The following is a 13,063-nucleotide window of genomic DNA, read 5'->3' as shown; positions in this document are numbered from 1 at the left end:
CTGCCCCATTTTTAGAAGATCACAGCAATGTAAAACCAAGAAAGATTTCACAAACATTTGGATGTTAGCTAATCATGTTTTCGGGCTGCTTATGAATACAGTTCCATCGAACCATAGTTCATACTGACTATGCAACGGAGTGATTCATAATTTATTTGGTATCTAAAAATACGATTACCTTTCGGCGCACATTTTGAACATTTGTTTTGATCAGTGCTTTATGGCTGAAAAATTACGTCATTTAAATTTCTGTCGACTATATGTAAGCCGCTAGACTTTTTTCGATGAAGGCTTCAATGATTAGAGCCGCTGGATTTTTTAGCATGAAGCTTACGATAACTCTTTAGATGATTCGAGAACGTCAAATTATTTTTTTACCGATTCTTTTTACAAATTATTATGGCCAAGTTCTTTTCATTATTTACGACTAATGGTACTGTTTTCTTTACGTAAAACAACTTCTTCGCATAAAGTCGTGATGATTCGTGCTGAGCTGTCAAAGGGTCCCATTTTGAAACAGCACAAAGAAAAATCAGTTGTTTATAATTAGTTGACTTCAAATTTGCCATCATTTTTCTTATAAGAATGTTCTTAAAACCAGGTAATCATTGAATGTAGCAGTTTCAATCCTCACATTTATCCTCACATTTTCGTTTCGCTTTTGAAGAACTTAAAATTTCTCTTCTATAATTTTGATTTTTTTTTCGAAAAAATTACCGCAGTTGAAAAAAACCTTGCTAAAGAGAACCTTTGTTGGTTTTCGGGAAAATTAAATGATTAAATATATAGTAAAAATTATACTTTTTCATTTGATTATGAGCGGAAATATAAAAGTAAAGCTAATACTCATTTTTTTCCTTATCCATGTCCATGGTTCTTTCACGCAGCTCTGCACTATATTGTTTTGACTTAATTTGATTGAAGCAAAAGGTTATTCATTTGATTGAAGAGGTTATGATTTTTAGTCAATTAATTGTTCACGGATTCATTTTGTTTCAGCGTTGTCTGCAGCTCTTGTTCTTGTAGCTCTGGTCTACAGTCAAAATAATCCAGATGATCCCTTGGCGTGCCCAGGTAATAACGAAGTTTTCAGCTTGAAAAAGCCTCAAAAATGTCGACAGATTTTTAATTTATTCTCTAACATTTTAGGACCAAAAGGTACTTTAGGTCAGCTTTAATCAAACACTTATTTTATTCAAATTACTGCAGTCCTGTGATCTGGGGAATTTTTCAACGAAAACATTGCTTTTTTAATTTGACCTGTTTAATTTCAGAGCCACCCACGCTTCCCAAAACTCTAGAGGTGGTGAGTTATTTAGGGGATGACGAGGTCATAATAAGTTTCTCTGATGAGGCATACGAGGGAAGCTTGCGGTATGAGTCACTAGATGTCACTGTGCGACTGCTTATCGCTGAAACCAATTGGCCGATTGAGGAAGTTATATATTCGTCATCAGAAGTGCTGTTGAATTCGACATTAACGTTGAATTCAAGAATATCGAATGGTTTTTTAAATCAAGGCGCTGTCTATCAAATAACCGTGCGTGTAGTTGGTGAACTATGCGGAGAATTTGTTCAAATGAGTAGAGAGGGTTTGGAGCACATAATATTAACACGTGAGTAAAAAATCATTTCGAACGAAAACTGATATGTTATTTAATATCAGCATTTTCGTAAAGTTATGAGGGTTTAAAGATTGGCAGTTTGACCGTTTTGATCAATTTGGGACATTTAACGCGCGATATAATTCGCGCTATTAACACTTAAGCGGAGATTTATTTCGATTTTATTAGAATAGGTTGTAGATTTAATCCGTCCTAGAAATCGTTCCAAATTGGTTGAAAGAAGCTTATTTGCCATAATTGATTTGTTACAAGGAGCGAAATATTTTGTTTTGTACTTTATATGGCGTGTAGGGAGATGATTTTCATTGAAAATTTTCAAATTTTAGAAAAAAAAATTTTTCATTTTGTTTTTTATTACATTTAATTTTTTTATGTTGTTCAAGTTATTACTACTCCATAAACGTTAAAAGGCAGTCGGAATTTTTAGGTATTTGCCCTGATACGAGCAGTTTTTTTTTTAAATTTTCAGCTGATTAAATAACTACCTTTTGATTCAATTTTCTTTATATGAAACAAGTTAGCAAAAAAAAGAAAAAAAGTTCAGCCGCCAATTGTTTTAGTTCAGGCGCCCTTGTTTGTGGTTAAATAGTTTTCAAAAAGCTAAGATTGATCGATAATCACCACCCCAAAAATCAAGTTAAGTTTTCACTTACACGGAGCTTGTCGTTTTTTTTGAGTAAAAAAATAATTGAAAGTTCATCAAGCTCAACTTTGAAATTTGCAATTTGACTCGTGATATTTTTAAAGCTCACGTATTTTCCTTTGTTGAATAATGACAAGCTCCGCAGTCAACTAGCAAAAACGAAAAGATTTTAAAAAATTGAATGACTTCTGGTTCCATTTAAGGACATGAATTTTTATAAATCTGAGCTGAATATAGAACTACTGTGATACAACTTTTTAATGCAGATCAAATCAAAAAAAATCCCAACCATAAACAGTATTTGAATCATAAACAATTCAATGAGATACAATTTTTTTTCTTCAGTTTTTTTAACCTTAAAAACATTCTAAAACTAATTTGACAGCTAAATTGACAAATTTAATTAATCAGTTAAAAATTTCTTAAGATTTCTATTTGACATTTTAATTAACTAGTTATTCAGTCAAAAATTAGTCAATCAAGATAGCTTTAGTTGTCACGAATAAAGAGATTTTCTTTCACATCAAATTATTCCGCGTAAATTAATAACCTGTGAAAGTATCAAAATAACTTTTTTGTTTTTTTTTTCTCATGAAAAAACTTGAAATTGCTGTTTGATTTGTTATTTAGTTTTAATCTCACATATAGTTTTTTGTTGAACGAAGGCAACTCCATTTATTTGAGAATTAGTCGCAAAAAAACGTGATTGAATTCTAGTTTCAAAAATGGACTTTATTGTTCCGACTTTCGATACGAAAGTAACGGAATATTTGTGCTCGGGGTGGGTTTTTTTTCTTCAGACAAATTTCAACTTTTTAACTAGCCATTTTGACGGATTCTATTTATATCATTCGAAAGCTATTGTTGTCCTGAGCTTAATTTGAAAAAAATGTTTCACTTGTTATTTATTTTTGGTAAAGTTATGAGAGTTTAAATATTGGCGTTTTGGCCATTTTGATCAATTTGGGACAATTAACGCGCTATAGAATTCGCGCTATTAACGCTTAAGCGGAGATTTAATCCGTCTCTAATAAAATAGGTTGTAGATTTACTCCGTCTTGGAAATCGTTCCAAATTGGTTGAAAGAAGCTTATTTGCCATAATTGATTTCTTACAAGGAGCGAAATATTTTGTTTTGTACTTCATATGGCGTGTGGGGGGATGATTTTCATTAAAAAAATTCAAATTTTAGAAAAAAAAATTATTCCTTTTGTTTTTTATTACATTTAATTTTTTTGTTGTTTATGTTACTACTACTCCATAAACGTTAACAGGCAGTCGGAACTTTCACGTATTCGCCCTGATACGAGCAGTCTTGTTTTTTTTTAAATTTTTGGCTTATTTAACAACTACCTTTTGATCCAATTTTCTTTAAATGAGACAAATTAGCAAAAAAATGTCTGCCGTCAATTGTTTCAGCTCAGACGCCCTTGTTTGTGGTTAAATTGTTTCCAAAACGCTAAGATTGATCGATAATCACCACCCCAAAAATTTCACTTACACGGAGCTTGTCGTTTTTTTTTGAGAGAAAAAATAATTGAAAGTTCATCAAGCTCAACTTTGAAATTTGCAATTTGACTCGTGATATTTTTAAAGCTCACATATTTTCCTTTGTTGAATAAAGGCAAATTGCGCAATCAATTAACAAAAGCGAAAAGGCTAAAAAAAATGTGAATGTCTTCTGGTTCCATTTAAGGACTTGAATTTTTATAAATCTGCGCTGAATGTATAACTACTTTGTGATCCAACTTTTTAATTCAGATCAAATAAGAACAAAACACAATCATAAACAGTATTTGAATCATAAGCAATTCAATGATATACAATTTACTTCTTCAATTTTTTTAACCTTAAAAACATTCTCAAATTAATTTGACAACTAAATTGACAAATTTAATTAAACAATTAAAAATTTCTTAAGATTTCTATTTGACATTTTAATTAACTAGTTATTTAGTCAATAATTAGTCAATTAAATTCGCTTTAGTAGTCATAAATAAAGAGTTTTTCTTTCAGATCAAAATTGTCCGCGTAAATTAATAACCCGTGAAAGTATCAAAATATTCCGCGTAAATTTTCTTTTTAAGTTCACATCATTTTCCTTGTTAAAAAGTAGACAAATTCAATATCGAACAGCTAATATGTGTAAGGGTCACAAAATACTTGATCAACTGGTGGTTTCAAAATTGGACTTAACTTAGATTTCCCAGTGGAATAAAAAATCTAACTATTGTTCCAGTTGTCTCAAATTCTGCTAACTATTCAAAAAAGTTTCAGTCATATTATGATCTGGGAAATCAAAGAGCTTCAAGGGCGTATATTTTTAAAATTAAAATTCTTTCAAAAAAGAAGACAGTATTTTTTTTCTGTTTCCTTGCGTTGATAGACACTTTTCCAGATTGGCTTTGCTTCGATTTGTTTTTGGCTTTGCTTAAAAGAAATTTTATATACAGACATCTTGCACTTCAATTTTTTTTTGTTGCAGGTCCTCCGACGATCAACAGTGACGTCAGTGTCATGTTCATGAACGATTCAATTCTCTGCGTTGTGTGGCACAATTCCAAAGAAGAAGCCAACTACGACAGAGTGACGAGCACACTGAGTCAGTGGAGCGGAGGCGAAACAGTTACTGAACTTGATCGAGTGGACAGCCGAGTTGGACAATTGGTAACCAAATATACCCAAATGTATATACCCCATCAGGATGCAGCCCCTTCAGTATTTCCCTCAGCATGTAGCCTCCCCTCATGGTTTCATTACAAATGGGCCCGCATTTTGGCCTTATTATGTGAGACAAACTTTTTCGTCGCATAAGCTGTGATAATTTTCTAAAGGAGTCTTTGTACAATATACTATTGGTAAATGCGCCCAAAGCGATGACATTTTGACGGAAACGTCACAAAAATGCACAAAAACCGTTTTTGCACGTTTTCATAGCAAGTTTGTCTGCGACGCAGATTTGTTTAAAACAAAAAATGGTTTCGTTATAGTTATATGGGAGAGCTCGGAAAATCCGGTTAGTCGACCCCCAAAAAGGTCGACCAAGTTTTCAAGTCCCACTCTCTCGTGATATTCTGAATTGATCCAACACTACAAACTGGACCCAAATTATAGTACAATAGCTTTCGCGCGCATTTAGAGCAATAACTACAATTGAATGCTGCCATTTATGATCTATGTTGTTTTCGTGGATCTTCTGAAAATGTTGCATCATGTGATTGGTGAATTGAGAGATTTTTTTTTGAACCAGCGTGTTGTCAAAAATTGTTTCGAAAAACACTGCCGAATATTAAATACATTATATAATAGGCACTTAGCATAGTAGTAAAGTGTTTACATTGAGATTGTCAGATCGTGTATTCGATCCCATGCCATGGCAATGAATGATAGTGTGTGAAGACGAGCTCTCACTTGACCTCTAGCTTCGGGTCTACCACAGCCTGACCAATTTCGGCTATAATAGTGGTACCACGTGAAAATTCTAGAAGCAAAGTTCTGTGAAAGTTCTAGAGGCAAAATACGGCCTTGAGTCGCAAAAAAAGAGCTAGCTTAACAAAATTACACAGTCGGGATTGTGGGGAGATAATTGGACTATCCTTCGACACGACTGTTAAGGCCTACTGCGATTCGCAGGAACCACAACACCATATAAATGAAAATAAAGCGCCCTTTTTTCCATTTTCGAAAGTCACTATGCAACCATCATTCCATAAAAATCTTGAACCACTGCACATTCTTAGATAAAATTCAATTGGTGAACGGCCTTTAGCTGGTCAGACAGCTCTTTTTGCTATATTTTGTATTAATGTTGATATTGTGTTTTATTGTATTTTTTTGAACTCAACAACCGATTTGTGGCCAATTCGTTTTCAGCAAGACACTGGCTTCCAGTGCCTGGATCTCTCAGCTATTAACCCTAAGCAACTCCTATTGATCCGGATTAGGACAGAAGTCAATTACTACAATTTTAATCCCCCTATGACAAGCCTATCTACCACAGGGCAGAGGAATATTGAATTCAGAAGTAAGTCCCATTTGTGCGATCGTATACGACTTTTAAAGTCATTACCGAAATGAAAAATATGTTTTATATGTTTTAAATTGTTCATATTAGATTGATATTGATAGAATTTTCAGCCAGGCGATTTGTTATACACTTATTAATTTAGCTATTTTTCTAAAAAACATGACTGATTTTTGAACTGGGTACAAATGACACTAATTTTTCCAAACTTTGGTAATAATAAAAAACCCACCACCTAATTGGTTTTGAAATAGCATTCCTTATGTAATTGAGAAGACCTTAGAAACAAAACTAGCATAAATTACTGTCATCATTAAGGACATATGTAGATTTCCTACTGGTAATCCGCATCGGTCTTCTGACATCAAGGGTCTCGTCCAATTTGGCATCTAATATGACAAAAAGCCACTGTTTCTCATTTGAAATAACATTTCAATTTGAAATATAAGAGTTTTTGACTTTAAAACGGTCACGTACAGAAATCAAACCTTGAAAACCTTGATCTGTTCCGATTTTAAATTAATGTAAGCACGGGGTTCAAATCCACGACTCTATAACTTCTTGATAAAATTTTGGCATGTCCAGACTGTCACGACCAACTTTAGATATGTCCAGACAGACTTTCGCAACGGAGACGGCGCGATTAAAATTTAGCGAGCCATATTTGGTATGTCCAGTTTTTCGCCACCAAAGTTTGCCATTTCTAGACTTTGGCGACCGAAAAAATTAGCCGCGACTTTTACGACCAAGGTAGAGACGGCGCGACCAGTGCGACTCAAGAAACAGCGACAACGGCGCAATCAAACTCAGCCATTTTCAGATTTCCTCGACCCAGGTGTATTGAGTTGATTGCAAATTCACAACGCCGACGTCTACACCAAGAGAAATTGTTACTGGGAAGTGCCATCTCCACCGTGGTTGCGCTGTTTCCGCCTCGGTGGCAAAATTTGCGATAGTTTCATCTTGGTCGCGAAAGTCGAGAGCCGCCTTCACCTCGGTCGCGGTGTCTGGAAATGGCAAAGCTTGATCTCGCCGGTCGCGCCGTTGCATGTAGGGTCGTGACGTTTCCGAGTCACGCCGTCTCATACTTGGTCGCACCTTGGCTCGCTCAGCATACGGATTTAGACCCAATTTGCATAGTGGCGTCGAGAGTTTGAGTCTGGAAAATGTGGACATGAAATTGCTCCGTGGATAGCAAAAGTCGCACGTGGGTCTTGTTACAGCTGATCCCAGGCCCAAACTGCGTAGTCGCGCCGAGAGTTTGAGTCTGGAAAGCCTGGACATAAAGTTGCACCGTGAATCGAAAAAGTCGCGAATGAATTGAGCCGCATCCGAATCCAGACCCAAATTGCATAGTCGCACCGAGAGTTTGAGACTGGAAATTCTGGACACCAAACTGCGCAGCGGGTCGCGCCGCATCCGGATACAGACACTAATTGCATAGCCGCCAGGAGACCTTGAGTATAGAAAGTCTGGAAAAAAATCATAAGTTTGAACATGAGTCGCGAAAGACTCGCCGTGGGCCATGAAAGACGCGCTAGGCATACCATAATTTCGTCGCAAAAGTCTGAACTTGAAGTCACAAAAAACTTGAAAATGCCTCTCCAGAGTTTCGCGTCCTATGTCCAGAATTTCGCGACCAAGTTTTGGTTAGTCCAGACTTTCGCGACCCTTGGCGCGATTCATGTCCAGACTTTCAGTCTCAAGCTTTCGGTGCAAAAAGGCAATTTGGGTCTAGACCCGGAAGCGGCGCGACTCAATAAGTCTGAAAATGTTTCTATATTTGAGTCTTTTAGTAGTAACGCGACTAATTTTTGAATTGGGTGCAATTGGCACTATTTTTTATTCACTTTGATAATAAAAAAACCCACCGCTACATGGTTATGTCATTGAGGCGACCGTAGAATTTATCGTTATCAGCAATGGCATATTTAGGTTTCCTCATTTTAATCCGCAATGGCTTACTTACATCCATGGTCTCCTTGGTAACATGCATTTTGGCCAAAAGGTTCACTGATTCTCATTTGAAATATAACTCGAAATCAAAATTTTAGAGTTGTTGATTAGAAATCAAATATTATATGGTACTGTGGCCTCTAAGGTTTGAGTATTTTCTTTTTGAGAAACTATGTGATCCTTTTCTTTCTTGTAGTTTTTATTTCTGGTTCGATACCTACTGTTGTTCAGCCTTTCTTCGAAAATGCGATGTCAGTTCTTACTTAACTAGTTTTTTCTACACAATTCAATAAGTTTCCGGGTTTCACACGATACTCTGAAGTTGCTTCTCAGTTCTCACACAGTTCCAGATATAGAGCCTTTAAAAATGCGAGTCCATACAACTCTCATTTGCGGGAATTTTATGACTAATATTTTTAATCATCCTGGGTTTTTCTAAAGCCATCATTTTATCAGTAACTACTACTTATGAAAAATAAACTAAAGGTCGGCCCTTTTTTAGTTCATCGCTTTGGAGTTGAAGTTGATACCTATATTTGTGACGGTGACTCGTGCCTCGTCCATATCCAGGCCAATCAGCTACCACACAGAGAAAAATTCGACTTCAACTACCAAGTAAAAAACGCTTTTATTGAAACAATTAAAAATTTCATTTTAAAGCTGACGGAATGTTATCAACTTTGAGCGCAAAAAGTTTTATTCAGGAAGTTTTATTCAATAGAAATGTCTTTCACAAGAACCTTCTGTTCGAAGAAACTGATTCGCGAAAAATCTCAATAGGTTCTTACTGTTACGGGACAACGAACTAACAACTTCTGATTTGAAACTGAGTAAATGAACAAGTTTTTCTTCACGTTTTGAACAATTTTTCTAATAATAACGATATAGGGCTCAACTTTTGACACAAGCCAAGAAAACGGTTTTTGAAAACTGACACATAGCCAAGAAAACAGTTTTAGAAAAAATGATTTAGAAGCATACTTTGGCCAGTCAATTTTAACTAGTTTGGAAATTGTTGTTATTCTTGAAACATCCTCGTGAGAAAAAAAAAAGAAAACTAAAGTTATGGACCTAAATTATTCTTTAAGAGATTCTGTGAAAGCGCCAAACAACCGATAAAAACTGAGAAAATGAAAAAGCTTGGACCAACAATTGTCGATTAATTTTAATTATCGCTCAAAATTCTCTCCAAGGTTTCGAAATTTTTGTCGAAGGTATAGATAGTTCGGCTAATCAGTTACCATTAGGTTATCATACGCTATTTTGATGATTTAAGAATTGCTCCAGCTCGTTGGCATACGAAGATAAAAGCAATGAAAGGACTAGTTTGTCAAAAAACAGTTCTCTAAACTTGTCTCAAATAAAATTTAAAAATTTTTTGACTGTCGTTTCAGTTTTTTGAGAGAAGGAAGACAAGGTCCTAAGTTTTCCTAAGAATAATTTAGTAACCAAGAAGTCTTCAAACTACTTTTGCCATTTAAAGGCATGTTTCATGCATCAAAAAACCTCTCTATCGAATTGTAATTTACTGGCCAAATAATGGTTCGAAAAACAGCGCTCATTTTTTTCGTATTTGGCCTAATTTTTCTATATATTTGCACCAACCATGTGTGGAATTGTCAGTTTTGCATAACTTAAGGTGAGAAATTGATTTAAATTGGAAAAAAACTTCATTTGTTTGTTTTTCTAATTCGAAACGAAAACAGGCAAACTCACTGTTCCTTGACTGTAATGCCTTAACGGTTGACGATAAGAAATACAGTGTCTTCAAATAATCAATCTTGAAACAAATGATGCAGATTATTGTTTTAGAAAATTCAAAATTCAAATCGACGAAGTAAAAAACTTTTACCCTACCGATTTAATAAGGATGAAACAGGCCATTTTTACTTGAAATGAAAATCAATTATGAGCTGCTACAAACCCAGAAATAAAATCAACTTGCGGAATATGCTTACACTTTGCGGAGTCCGCTTATAATTCGTGGAGTCCGCTTACAAATTGTGGATTCCGCTTACAGTTGAGAAGTCCGCGATTGCGCATTTTTTTGCACAAATATTGTTATTTGTTTGTGGATTTCATAAATTGTTCCGGATTCCGAAAGTTTGCAATGAAGTTAAGATCCAATCCTGGGCCATTTTAGGGGGCAGATGTCAATTTGGTCCAATATTTTCTTCATACTAAAGTAATCATAAACTGTTTTTGGGAACTTTCAGTGTAAGTAATTCATGATAAAAAATACAAAACAACGCGAACAAGTTTACTGTATGGGAGAGCACCGTTACACCTGATTACATAGCAGTATTTAAACAACCGCAAATTCAGACTTGTCAGTATTTAGACAAATACTGTTTCAACCAATCAGAATCAAGACAAAAAAGAAATTAATAAATAATTATTATTTATTTTGGATTAATAATGTCTTTTCTCAATTCTGATTGGTTCATACAGTATTTGTCTGAATACTGACGAGTATGAATACGCGGTTGTCTAAATACAGGCTGCACTCCGTTATACCTATATGTCCGTTCGCATGTGTCTCAGAGGGAAGAGTTCTCATGCTTGAGGGACCGAATGCTTGAAAAACTTCAACCAATCAATATCGCTAAGCGTTTTTATTGGCTAAATGCCTTTCTCAAAAAAATCGAAGTCAATATTAACAGAAAATGTATTAAATCAGTGGAAGGTTATCAAAAATATTACAAATTGCGGGTTACAACCGCATTTCTATTCAGATAATCATCAAGATTAATGAGTTCAAAATCACAAGAATTTTTCAGTCTTGAAAACTCATCTGCTTTTTATCTAATCGGTCAATATTAACACTAATGGCTTGGATATATTTTCTTACTTTGAGATTTTCGCGATTTACTTTGCGGTTTTGAATACTCAATTTTGATTGGCTGAAAGTAAGCTAAAATTATTTTCAAGCATTCGGTCCCTCAAGCATGAAGGACGCCACCGCCTCAGAGCGGAAAACTATGTTGTATATTTTTGTTACTTGGTGAGAAATTAATTTCTGAAATTTTGAAATTAATTTTATTTGACGGCTTAGAACTATTTTTTGAGTAGGATTTGCCTAAAAACGAAAACAGCAAGTTTTGCTAGAAAAAATTCTAAGAAAAACATCGATTGTTAGTGCTCAAATCTCAATTCTGCACAAAGCTGTTTTCAAAATCGCCAGTCAAAAAAGTTATTTGAAAAAAATCCAAGTTCTGGTATAACTGAAACGAATAATTTCTGCAAAGGCAGTGAATCAGCAGCAATGGCATGGATGATGGTTTGATGGGTGGATTTTTGTTTATTGGGTTTGAAAAAGTTTCAGAAATTAGGTCGTTATTTTTGGTCCGTTTTTAATTGCTTTTTCGAGTTTACCAGCTTGATATAAATGATATAAGTAATTTGCGGTGCAGGCGAATTTTTTTAAGACATTTTTTTTTGAAATAAAGTTGCTCTCTTCATTCAAAATAGAGTATATTGGCACGGTATCAGCGATGCCCTTACTAAAATTTGTTTGGCCGATCAGAAATATATCACCCAAAATTGTACTATACTGGATACCAAATTTGGCTACCATAAGTGAGGAAAGGAAACAATTAGGCCAACCCTAGCCCTAATAATCAACCCCCAACCCCAGCCCCGCCCCATTTTTTTTTGTGATATGTCAAAACTGAAACACATTTTCAGGTGAAAAAATCAACCGAGACAGCAACTAAATTGGACGGCGTATTCTTGGGCTCCCATTGCGCAGCTGAGAAAACTTCGTGTACTTATCTGCTTCAAAATCTACAGCCTAATGAAAAATACGATATCGAATTGCAGCCCACATTGTATGATGAACAAGTTCCATTTCCACTCCATGGGCAACTGCATACGCAGAATTGTTAGTTTGTTAGAACTTTCTGTATACGTTTCCAGTGCTCGTCTCAGTTTCATTTTTCATATGACCATTACGTCATTGAAATAAAATAGTACTTTGTTGAGTGAATTGAAGTTTTCGACGGATAATGAAAAAAATTTGTATATCAAAGAGAGCGTTTGTTTAGCTGTTTTGTTTTCCCCGCATCCAAGTTTATTCGTAAGCAATTGATTTTAACGGATTAGTGCTATGACTTTTTGACAATTGTAATTGATTATAATTACCAAAATTAGGTGTTTAGAGGATTTGTAGTCGAATATAATCGTGATGTTTTCCAAAAGATCATATTCTATTATATATGATTATAATTGATTATTACTCATAAAAATACTCTTTAAATCAATTATAATTGATTATAAGTTTTTGTTTAGCCAGAATTTTGTCATACCAAAAGTTTATTTTAATTATGTCCCATGAGTTGTTTTTGTCAATAACAAAATCTCTAAGAGCGTGATGTTTTGTCACACTTTGCGTCAGCTGAACACAAAATATTATTACGCAACAAAAGTTTCATAGAGATTCTTTCATATTAGTTGAAATATTCCCGCACTAGGTGAAAATAGAACTTCCGAATAAATCATGAAACTACAGCAATGTGCTGATATTTTGGTAATGAGAAAAATTTGTGCCTCATTAAACAACTTCATTGTAGAAATTATGTAAAAAAAAGTTAAAAATTTAATTTAATTTGAATTTTTTTAAATCATTTCTCTTTTTTTTTCACATAAGTCAACGTCTACAAAAAACATAAAATATAAGTAATTGAGATGCAAGGTCAAAGACAAAATATGCAAAAGAATTATCAAATTGAAATTTTTATGCACAACATTTGAATTAAAAATTGGGATCAAAATAATCGATTCTAACCGATTATAATTGTATCGAAAGATAACCAA

General features: G+C 34.5%; 1 protein-coding gene across 1 annotated transcript in view; it reads left to right on the top strand.

The window, feature by feature from the left end:
• Positions 1-268: 268 nt before the first annotated feature.
• Positions 269-13,063, top strand: part of LOC134839080 (uncharacterized) — a gene marked incomplete in the record, with an annotated part of 14,760 nt that continues 1,965 nt past the window's right edge. The window contains 7 exon segments of the mRNA XM_063854498.1: positions 269-601; positions 1,000-1,074; positions 1,275-1,616; positions 4,754-4,935; positions 6,142-6,292; positions 8,751-8,863; positions 11,936-12,131. Coding sequence (XP_063710568.1) covers positions 586-601; positions 1,000-1,074; positions 1,275-1,616; positions 4,754-4,935; positions 6,142-6,292; positions 8,751-8,863; positions 11,936-12,131 — 1,075 coding nt within the window.

The sequence above is a fragment of the Symsagittifera roscoffensis genome, chromosome 2 (assembly GCF_963678635.1).
Source record: "Symsagittifera roscoffensis chromosome 2, txSymRosc1.1, whole genome shotgun sequence".
In the NCBI taxonomy this organism is placed as follows: domain Eukaryota; kingdom Metazoa; phylum Xenacoelomorpha; order Acoela; family Convolutidae; genus Symsagittifera; species Symsagittifera roscoffensis.
The sequence above is the reverse complement of the archived record's forward strand: the minus strand, read 5'-3'. Positions and strand labels throughout refer to the sequence as shown.